The following is a 12,221-nucleotide window of genomic DNA, read 5'->3' on the forward strand; positions in this document are numbered from 1 at the left end:
TAGGTGACTTGAAAACATGTTACTTATATTATCTGGATAAATAATATTAACGAATTAAGTTACTTTTTAATTTATTTACGTTTCTAAATATAGTTAATAGAGTATGAAACATTCTGTGGTGAAGATTTTTTGCCAACTTTCTCGCCTTTTTGAGAAGCATCATGTTAGCGCGATTGAGATCGTTTCATGCTGGATGTTTTAGTGGTGTTTTGACCGGCTTGTATAAGTTCTATGCACTTCAGCATCTTAGCCCTGTGTTGTTCCATACGCTCGCGCTTCAGCGCTTCGAACTCTTCGGCGTTTTCATTGCACTGGGTTTTCGGGAACAAGGGTATGTTGATTTTCTGGGGACCCTCTTCCTCGTACATGTTTACCTGGGGGTTTTACCCGTGCAGTTAGGAAGTTTTCGAAGAGGAGCCAGTACTTACCTCGTCGCATGCTTGATTGTCGTCACCGGCGATTCTTTTGAGATAAAAATTAACGTTGTCGTTGCGGCGCCTGGATAGTGACCGTTTTAGAACCGACCATAGCGAAACTAAAACAAAAGCATCGTCATTTTTTCGATATTTACGGACGGGGTTAGGGCGTTACTCTGAGGATGACTGCGCGGTTTCTCCTGCAATACAAAAATCAACGTTATACTTGAATTTCTCGAAAAGCCTCGGTGATAATTACGAGGCGTACCGGAAAGTCGTTACCGGTTTTTCTAACAGATGTCGTTTAAGTATGTAGTGTGATGATTTGATACATATGTAATTTTATTCTACTGACCTCAAGCTTAGAAACTATACATCACGGAGAAATAGAGATTTAACTTTATAGGAAATTCTGGGGAAATGTTTGGAGATGACCAACATCTAGATTTCGCTACTTTTAGCTTATAGCTGATTTGATTGGTTCACTTCGTTTCTATGGTACGTTTATTGTTTATTTCTTTCGGCCGTCATTTTCAGTGCGCTTGAGTTAAGGAACTGTGCGTTTAGATTTTTATAAAATTTAGATATTAAGTTAGTAGTTCGTAAGGAGGAAGTGTTGTGTACCTGGCTGCACAGATACTAAAGAAATTCAGCATCATTTTCTTTCAAAGAGGTATTTCGCTGTCTTTAAAAAATGGTTGGTAATGTTAAACATACCAAACATTACTGGACTAAGTATTAAAGAAATGTACGATCGTTACAGCGTGTTTTGTTGTAAGTTGGGTTAAGTTTATTTATATTAATAGTCATATAATATATTAAATATTTATTTTTTAATATTAGAAATTAATACCCTTCTGAAAGAAGCTATGCGAACGGCGATATAATTTTATTCTTGGATCAATTATTTGATAGTTGCAAGTCTATTATAGCTGAATACAAACCTTTTAAGAGAATACACTAGGAATTTTGGTGTAAAGCGATTCAGGACTTAAATAGTGCTTACATTTTAATGCCCAAGTAGGAACACATTTATTAAAGTGTCATCAAATAAAATTTAATAACTGCCTTACGGTGAACATACTCTAACTTTAAAAACATTTGTGCATGTGCAGCACAAAGAACGTTCTAGTAGACCGGAAAAGTTGGAAGATGCCAAACTGGAAGAGTTATTGGATGAAGACCCAACCCAAACTCAAAAACAATTGACAGAAGCGTTAAATATGACGCAAGAAACTATTAGCGAACGATTACGAAAATCCAAAAGATGGGAAGATGGATGCCACAACAATTGGAGTGACAGACAAATGGAAAATGGAAATATCGTCTGTGAAATGTTTTAAAGTTATGATCGCAAGTCATTTCTGCATCGAATAGTGACGGATGATGAAAAGCGGATTTATTTTGAAAATCCTAAGTGAAAACCCTAAAACCTAAGGTCATATCGTCTTGGTCGCAAGACATTACTCTGTGTTTGGTGGGACTAGAGTGGTGTGGTGTATTAAAAGCTATTGAAACCTGGTGAAAGAGTTAACAGTGATTGCTACCGATAACATATAATTCATTTGAACCATGCATTGATTGAAGAACGTCCAGAATGGAACCGAAGACACGGTAAAATGATCTAACAGCTCGATAAAGCGTTGAAAGCTCTTGTATGGGACATATTATCGTGCCTGCTGTACTCTCCAGACCTCGCCTCGTCCGACTATCAACTTCTTGCGTCAATATCAACACGCTTGCACAGCAGCACTTCGCCAATTTCGAAGAAATTAGAAAATGATTCGATGAATGGTTTTGCCCAAAGGATGAACAGCTTTTTTGGGATGGCCAGTATATTGAATGAATACATTTTTTGATTTTCTCGAAAATGATGTAGTTTTTTCCAGAAAAAAAACGGGTGACGACTTCCTATTATACCCGGTAAGATGACTTACTTCCGGAACGATCCAGTCCTGATCCGTCTTCTTCACCTTTATATGCTGAGCTGATTGTACGGGTACCTCATTCATGTATTGTTGAGAAGCAACCGTGAATGGCAAAGTATCGGGGGCTGTTTGTTGCCAGTAATAGTCCTTCCGTAACTTCGGATGATCCTGGTGTATTTTGTCGACAAGTAAATAACAAATCTACCACAAAACTTAATAAATAAATAATGTTCAGTTATTTGCAGCTCGATGGACTGTACCTGGATGTGCCTGTCGATCATCCACACCACCTCGAAGTCATCGTCATCATCACCGAATGGGTTTATCAGAGTTTCCGCTACTTTCAACCATCCCATGTAAAAGAAGAACTCCAGGACCGGCATGAAGGGGAAACTGAACAACAATCGCTCATCCCTGGTGCCGATGAACTGATTCCCGATTACGGTGATGAGGAAATAGCTGTATACCGCGATGGTTACCACCTGCGAGAATGATATCGGGGGTTTAAGGGGCTATACCAGTCTAGAAATTTGAAAAAGGCGATTTTTTTATAAGCTTAGCGTTCTACGAATTTGCTCTTAACAGGATGTCTTCAAAATTTAAATTACTTTCGGATATACAGATGTTCTTGAAATATATTAAACTTTCTTCTCGAAATCACTTTTTTTTGGTCGATACTTGGTCGAAGTCCAAAAAAACCAACCAAAATTTTTGTAGCGAATTTACGACTATTCGAAAAATGATAAATATTAATATAATTTTTGTGACATTTTCGAATTTTTAAAAAATATATTAGGCCTACAAGTTAGTTTTAAAAGATTTAAAAAAAAATTTGAAGCGTCATTACGAAAAACAAAGTTTTATCCATCGATAGCTGCTACTTTTTCATTCAATTTCATTCATCATTCAGGCAATTTTCGGATTCCATCTTGGAAAAACGATGTATCTCTTGAGGCTATCGATCCATTTTTTTTCAGTATCTTCAAAAGCAGTGAAGCGCTGCTCAGACAGGTTACGATTCATATGTCGGAACAAGTAGTAATCTGAAGGAGCAAGGTCTGGAAAATACGGCAGATGCGGCAGCACGTCCCATTTTAATGTTTCTAAATAGGTTTTCACCGGTTTTACAATATGTGGTCGGACGTTGTCATGCCGAAGAATACCGTTGTTGTGTTTTTGCTCTTAGTCCGGTCGTTTTCGCTCAGTGTTCGATCGGTAGCAATTCCCATTGATGGTTTCATTAGATTTTAACAGCTCATAATATGGCGCACCAAACTGACCCCACCAAATAGAGAGCATTAGTTTGGAACCATAAATATTCGGATTTGTCGTTAATTTTAATGAATGACCGTCTGGTCCCTATGATTTTTTCGTTTTGGATTATCATATCATCATCATATTATCATTTTTTCATCAGCAGTAACAATACAATGTAGAAAACCTTTTACCGTTGAAGTAACATTTCACACATGGCCAAAAGCCTTTCAATATATGTTGGATTCAATTCATAAGTCACATAAAAGTTATTGGATCATTCGCACGTTATTCAAGCAATTGGAAATGGTTTCCTGTGTTACTCCCAACAATTCTGCATATTTTTCTTGCCTTTTAAATGGATCATCGTCGTGTCATGTCTCTAAATTCTCGTCTGCAAAGTTTGTTGACTGTCCAGAAAGCCATTTGACGTCGGTGTCAAAATCTATGGAGCACAGTTGTTATAAGCTTCACACGGTATTTGGTTATCTTTAACCATCTTTTTTTTAACTTGAAGTAACCGAAAAAACGTTTTGTACACACTTCAATGAATGGGCACGTACTGAAAAGTGAAATTTCTCAAAACATAAGTGATAATAATTAGATATTATTATTCGGCAAACGTTGTAAACCAAAAGTCAAAGTTGATGTGGCAACATTGCCACGTGCTGATGTCATAAATTTTGGTGACGTGCATTAGCTGACTTATCGGACGGGCTAAACTTCCCAAAAATCCTCTTAAGAGTATATTCTTAGGGGTTAAGAGGGTTAAGCTTTAAAGACCAAAATCGATTTTTTCAAATTTCTGAACTAGAACACTCTCTTAGAGAACGATGAGTGTCGTTACTTACCTGAGTGTACACCAGGGGGATGCTGATCCAATCGTACGCCAGCAAGTCGCCGCATTTCGATCGAAACGCGCTGATCTGGTCGATGATGCTCCTCACGGAGAAATCGTCCCTGATAATTCCCTCGTGTCTAGCTCTGGTGGTGATGTTAGCAGCCCAAGCTAAAGGTAACCTAAATAATTATGTTCTAACGTCAATCCAATTTAAGAACGCCCTTGGTCGTCGAAAAATCAATGCAAATACAAAAATTAATTTTGTGACCTACTATTTTTTTTATTTAATAGAGAACTATTTAATTTCTAATCTGGTAAAACATCTATCAAAATTCAACGGATATATATATATATATATATATATATATATATATATATATATATATATATATATATAGAGTAATAGAGATGTCACCCAATAGGGGAATCTGGCGTAAAGTTTTGTCTCGCCCAACATCTAGAGGGCGCCATAATTGGCCGTTCGAGTAATTTGATTGGTCAAATTAAATCTCCATTATAGGCACCTGTAAGGGGAATATTTTACTGTGAAGACATTTGATTGGCTCATTAGTAATATTGGGGACGTGACAGTCTTGACGTCATGTTTAATTGACCATTGAAATTTAAATAAAACAACACGGTTCTCAAAAATAAATTTATGAAATAAAATATAAATAAAAATAAATATATCTATAAACTATTTTAGGGTAAATGATGTGGCTCGGTGAATGGAGGTAAAACGAAATGAAACAGTGGTGTTTACATTATGTGACCGTTATTGATTGGCTATATAAAAAATGTGAAAAATACAAATGATGAAACGGATGGCAGCGGAGTTACCTGGAGACCTATAACATTTATTATAGCCATATTAACATTTTCAATTTATATCAACATTTTCAATTTATTGTATGTCGCGTATATTGAGTAAGTAAAGAACAGGACCCAAAACTCTGCCTTCCGCTTTACACCTGCTTTTTTTCTTTCGTTGTTGAGTAACCTTCTTCTTGTTTAACTTTAAACATCTTGGCTGAGATGTAGGTGTTTAAGAGTTCAAAATATTGCTTCTGTAATATTTTATGGAATTTATTTTGCTTCCTTATGCCGGACTTTATCGAAGGCTTTACACAATATTTTGGTTATAAGTGGTGGCAATGAAATTATTCTATAATATTTTACTACATTGGTGCTTTTCCAGGTTTCGGAATCATAACAACGAGGGTTTTATAACTGCCTGTCTTGGTAGATTTTTCAGCGCAGATTTTTCTTTATTGATGCCACTTTTTATAGCTTTAGAGACTTGTTTTGGTGTAACAAGTCGCTGATCGATAGATTATGTTCACATTCAGTTTCATTTTGTTTAAAGGTTTGTTCCAACTAATTGACGAACGCTTTAGCTTTTAGAAAAAGTAATACAATTTTACACAGAATGTATATCATAACATCATAACATCTAAAAAATTTTCTAAAATTATATTGAAAGATACAGGGAAAACATGCAATGTCAGTTTTTTGGTTTTGGAATGGCACGCGAAAACACATTTTGCAGTAATATGCATAGTGAAGAAGTAGTCTTCATAAGCTAAATAGTGATACAATGCTATAAAAAGCAATGTCTAAGAAGTACAAGAGGAAGATTTAGTTATTAACCTTGATTGCATAAAGATACTTCTCCAGATTCATATCATATTTCTTCTACTATTCAAAAACAATAACATAAAAAGATTTTGACAAAGTGTTTTTATTGCTGGTGTTACTGTATAGTTCATGTGTGGACAGAATCCCCAGTTGCAGATATTTACACTTGGAATACGACAGAAATCTGATTTGCATCTGACTTGAAGTCAATTTACAAACCATTTAATGAGTTTTTTCTTGTTCTAGACTGACCAGCTAGAACCAAATGGTCTTTTGCTGATGTCGTTTCAAGTTCGGGCGAAAGAGACCCTGGGTTACGACTGGGATTGTCGTAGTTGGTTATCTACCGAGGTTTGTGGATAGGTAACTGATTCGAGGTGAGTGTTGACGTTCCTCATAAACTATGGGGCAGTGTAAGTAATGGCTGGTGGATTGTTATTCCGACGCGAGCAGCTTGAAGGCTTGAGTGTTTTTAATTGAGTACATTTAATGAGCAGATAAAAATTATTTCTTATATAGAAGTTATATAGAATATATATAATGCTATATAGAAACCCCTTTACGCCACCACTTAGCAGTAAATGGATATTTCTGTTATAAATGTCTGTGTGTCTGAAGAAAGAATATTACAGTACTTCTAAGATAAGTTTTCATTAACACAGTAAGAAGAGAAAAAAAATTTAGTCATGGGTTAGCCAAGGAGATCCATCCATATCGGTACCGAAGCAGAATATTTATGTCATATAGCATATGGGATAATCAACAAGGTGTAGTGTATTATGAGCTACTAAAACCGAGTGAAACTGTTGCTGCATATGTTTACCGATGTCAATTGAACAAACTGCAAGAGTTGTGAAGGATACACGTCGATCAGAATAAAGGCAAAAGACATACCAATGTTTCGGCTGGTTCGGATACTCCTTATCTAAATCCTCCACTATTTTCTTCTCTTCTTGCGTCAGCAAACCAGCGTGGACCAGATGGTTCAAGGTCGGGAATCGTTTTTTCACTTTGGGCGATATCAGCGTCAGTGTCATGGTGAAGGTCACGCAGACATAGCGCACTATGGTTCTCCTAACTATACGGGCCCTTTCATCCTGTTATTTTCATTCGTCATTGCTTGAATGGAGATAATATATTTAGTATTACCTGTCCCTTGATACAAGCGCCAATTAAAAGGGCCAGATTATCCGGAAACGGTATGGAGGTGAATTGGTTCCACCATCTTGTGTAGACGATGTTGACGAAGAAACCCAGCACGAAACTGAGCGGTATGAGATTTTTGTTCTTTGAGCAATATATGACTACTTTCTCGAAGTGCCTGAAATAATATAAATATTAGGAATGTAAATAATATCCCACGTTTTCAACATTTAAATAGTGAAGATCATGCTAATCATTTTTCTAAAAGGTTTAGTTGTTTATTCTAAATGAAATTTAAAAAATGTATTCATAAGGTACTTCTGAAATACGTTTCCTCAAACGTATTTAATTACTTTAAATATTTTAAATATTTTTTTTTGAACAAAATTAATTAGTCTTTCATTTAAAAAAAGTATCGATATTAAAAGATGACCAAAAATAAACAGCATGGTACTTTAGCGCTGGAGAAACTATCTGAACGAAAAGTCAACTAAAAACTAAAAAATATTCAAAAAAGCAGAATAAGAGTAAAATGAATGATACAATAAACAAATAGAAAACACGAACACAATATGGAGAAAAGATGGAGATAAACAGTGAAGGAAGATAAGGTTAGTTTCCACCAAATTTAAAACACTTGCAAAAGAGGAATAGCATATAATTATAGACAAATATAAGATTAAAAAAGGAAAGATGAAAAAATATTGAAGATATGGTGGGGATACTCTCGCGAATTGTTTTGTCCGCAGGATGTAACTTATATAAAGAACATAACGTGGTACCTGGGAGAACTGAAGAAAGTACCCGGCCAAGATAAAGAATAGTTACAATAAAAAATAGTAAGAATAGATAAGAAAAGTTACAATAAAGCATAGAAAGAGAAATAGTCCCAAAGGATCGACAGATTACTCTATTAAGCACAACCATGAGGATATACGAGAAAATTAGAAAAGATTCTCCAAAATCAGTAGTGGATAACTCACTACAGTAAAACTAAAAAAAAGGAATATAATACCAAGGTAATGTGGAATGAAAAAGAGTAAAATTAAAACGAAAAAAAGTTTTGATAATGGGAGAGCCAGAAATAACAAATATCTAAATAGAAGATATCAAAATAAAACAGGTAGAGACGGAAAACAAGGGTAGAATGGAGCAAGAGGGAATAGACAATGAACATAACACAACTACAACACTATCTGATACAAAAGGTATTTTTTAATTATCACAATGAAAATATCTATGTTTTACAGATTTTTTGCTATAAAGAGCAAAAGAAAAGATAATTGGCTCGTAGAAAAATTATTTATTATTTTACTAAAGGTAAACCTATTTTCTAGATATATTTATCTGAAGCGCAAGAAGACCATTGGTCTGTAAAATATAGGATTTGACAATGGAAAAAAGTTCGACACATAAAATATCAATTTTCCGAAAAAAAAAAGGATTTTCTTGGTATTCAGAGAAAACATTTCACTAAAAATTATATATCGATGTATTGTTATTATAGGAAACTTATTACACAAGAAATATCGATATTTCGTTATATATATTAACTATTTCAGCGACCAGAGAAAAGATAAAATAATATTTCGATATATTTTCAAAGATTTCAGTACTACAACAACCAAAAAGAAAGTAAAATAAAGAGTTATTACGTACGGAAAATATCGATATTAATATTTTTCGATATTCCGGAAAACTGTAGATATTTTATATTGATAACAAAAAAAAATATCATTGGTTTATCAGAAAAGATGTTGGTTTGTTGATAATTAAAGTTTCTTAATAAGAAAAGTCATATATTGAAAAAGTTAAACGAGTATCGATTTTTTCAACAACTCTAATCCAGTGTCCTTTGCAAAGCTATTTTTATTGCCTTCCATATTGCGGATATGTCAAGCTAGTAGAGGTAATGAGTTGACTAACAACATGGGGTTACTAGTGTGCCCCAAAGACGACTGATTGTAAAGACATTGTCTTTTCTGATACCTTTTTTTCACGATCCAAGACTGGCTATTCGCCAGACCTAATGTCATGCGACTTTTTCTGTTTCCTGGAATGAAGAAACCTTTAAAAGGGAAGCGTTGTGATGATCTGGAGGTTGTAACATTTCTCAAAGAAAATATTTTGTTGATATACCCATCTATACAAGAGTTTCAAATTTTAACCAATTTTTAAAGATAGTCATTATAATAAAAATTCTCTATGGAATATACCAGGGAATATACCAATCGAATTGCCTTTGAATTTTGCTGTTGTTAAAACAATCTTACCATAATTTGTCCAGATATTCTGGAGTTAACATAACATATTCGTTATCGTAATATGTATAATTATGCTGAGTTTCTGAGTTTTTTATTGTAATTTTTGAATAGTAGTTCGATCTTTGCCAAATACCAAACAAGTAGTCGCTCTTTTTTTAACATTAATTAATTTATATTTTTAAAAAAATGTGACAGTAACGCATTTCAACAAAAAACACGGATTACTTTTTCACGCGTTTGAAATCTTATCGGGAATTAATCTGTTTGCCTACAGGTTACTGATTCGTGGGAACTAATTATCTAAATTCAATAATAACGTTTCTATTTTATCTGGAACACTTCTCTTGAGCGATTGATTTGAATTTAAAAAAAATCATAAAAAGAAAGACTTACGTTTTCGCGAATTCATTCATCCCGTATAAATAGCTGATGTTGAGGGTATAATACATGGCCAGAAACAAAATTAGATCTCCCCATACTATTTTGTATATGCTGCCTCTCCATCTGAAATGGTAAATATTAGGAAAAATAAATGTTTTGCGCTATTTTTGCTTGTTTAAACTAAAATTAACGCTTCTCTTAATACGTCCCCAACCAATAAAGCAATTTTTAGTCAAAATTCTTCGAAATATTCTGTTTTTATACCTTCTTGTCAACTTCTTAATTAACTTACTAACTCTGCATCTTTTCGACGTATGTCGTTAGCCAGTATTCACTGTGGGTCAGATCTGGATTATACGGTGGGTGGCAAAACAATTCCAAGAGCAAGTTCTTCAATTTTACCATTATTACCTCTTTCTTTTGCATTTAATGATATCTCTGCTTTATTTTTCCACTTAGCTGGTCCAATAAGACCATACGATGATTACTACTACTAACAAGATAGTCAATGAACAAAATTCCGTGTGCATCCATAATAATGCTTCTCAGATGACTGGATTTTTGGTTCATGGATGTGTAATAAAGTAATCATCCAGTTTATATGGCTTAAATAGTTCTAAAGAGCTAACTCTTCAATAGCTAATGAATATCATAAATAATACTTCATTAAAAACTCTGGAATTTTCAAATTAAACACCTAATTCCTTGTCATTTTGTCAATTTTGAGGTTATATACTTCTCAAAATTAATATTGAAATAGCATTACCGAATTTTATTCATAGATGGAGCTGTAATTGTTTTGACTACTGCGTATGTTCTGTCAGTGTCATTTTATTTAGATTATTTTACAACCAAATTATGAGTGATATTGTTCCTTGTGTGTCTGTATTAGTTTTGAGTTAACTGTACTATAATAATGTTTGTTTCTTTAATTATATTACGTCAGTTTCATTCACCAACTCGCGGTGGTAGCTTCATTGTTTGACCATATTGAAAAAAAAACTGATTACGAGATAGAAATTCGGTTATAAATTAAGTAGGCGTTCATTTTAATATTACTGATTGTAAACAGTAGCCCAAAAGAGCTCATTGCAAACGAATAATTAGTGATTTTGTTCTATTCTGTGTTTACTATACAGTATTTATATTAGTATATTTGTTTGTTACATTGATTAGATTAAGTTAGTTACATTGACCAACCCTTGATGGCAGCACTAGTTCCAAATCATACCGGAAATGATCACGAGATAGAATTGCGGTAATAAATCAAGCAGGCGTTTATTAAAACATTACCAATTATTTTACCAGATTTGTAAACAAATCGATATTCAGAAACAATACAGCATGCAAACAATAAAACAAAAGAATTGCTGTTATTTCGCAATAACCATTCTGAACAGGTCTATGTCAAAAAAACTGGGTTGGTTTTAATTGAAGTATATTTATAACAAACTAAAAGGACAGGAAATGACTTGAAGAACAGTTCTGCCTTGCGAAGGTGACTTTCGTTGGTTTTTATTTACCGAAAACTAGTTTATTGAAACTGCGCGAATAAAATACGGATATAAATCAATGGTATCATACCTTTACTGCTGTCAAACGAATTAAAAACAACACGTCCAACGATATCTTGATGTGCACATAATACTTACTTTTTTAATAACTTTATGAAACATCCGATACCAGTACTGCCGGTAACTTCGCTCGTGTACGTCACTGTCATGTTTTTTTTAAAGTTTACACAAAGCACACTACGATCGCGCGACGGTTAACATTGATTATTAGCAATGTTTTTCATGACGGGAACACATCTGTGCAGCTGTTCGGGAAAGAATCAGCTCGGTAGCAGGTTAGCTGTTGTATGCTAATTATTTTTAGATAGAAAGGTCGATGTATTAGACTGCTGCAATAAACTCGTCAGATATTTCATTAAAAAATTAAGACGGGGATTATCGTAAATTGTTTTGATCCAAGGAAACGGCTTGTAGGGAGTTTACGTAAGCTTATTGTTATCTGGGGGATATCAATAGACGGCGGTGAATTTTCGCCAAGTTTTTGGCATATTTGTCGATCTATAATAGACGATAGTTGTGTAATGACGCTTGTAAGGCTGTTTATTCGTTATTTTCCAATTTGTAAGGGATACCATTAGTGTTTTCAGTTTTTTTACGATAATATATATATAAAATTCGTATAATAAATATGTCAAATATCTTATCGCTGGACTTGTCAATAAATAAATAATCCATCATAGTCGTAATTTCAAAAACTAATTGTTTTCTAACGATTTGTTATTGCTTGCGGTATATTACGTGTACTTTTTTTGGGGCCCAGATAACTAATAGTTTAATAGTTA

At 34.0% G+C, this 12,221-nt stretch overlaps 1 protein-coding gene across 1 annotated transcript; it reads right to left on the reverse strand.

Annotated features, from left to right (window-relative positions):
- Positions 1-54: 54 nt before the first annotated feature.
- On the reverse strand, positions 55-11,723 carry LOC143205249 (bestrophin-2). Its single transcript, XM_076418430.1, has 10 exons — positions 11,518-11,723; positions 9,878-9,988; positions 7,227-7,398; positions 6,972-7,174; positions 4,450-4,618; positions 2,605-2,826; positions 2,354-2,545; positions 592-616; positions 429-535; positions 55-374 (listed from the first exon to the last, which is right to left on the reverse strand). Exons 1-10 carry the CDS (start codon positions 11,586-11,588, stop codon positions 165-167), a joined length of 1,482 nt encoding a protein of 493 aa, XP_076274545.1. The 5' UTR covers positions 11,589-11,723; the 3' UTR covers positions 55-164.
- Positions 11,724-12,221: the final 498 nt, after the last annotated feature.

This window comes from Rhynchophorus ferrugineus, unplaced genomic scaffold (genome assembly GCF_030347505.1).
Source record: "Rhynchophorus ferrugineus isolate W39M unplaced genomic scaffold, kcgeb_rfMv2 rfM11, whole genome shotgun sequence".
In the NCBI taxonomy this organism is placed as follows: Eukaryota; Metazoa; Arthropoda; class Insecta; order Coleoptera; family Curculionidae; genus Rhynchophorus; species Rhynchophorus ferrugineus.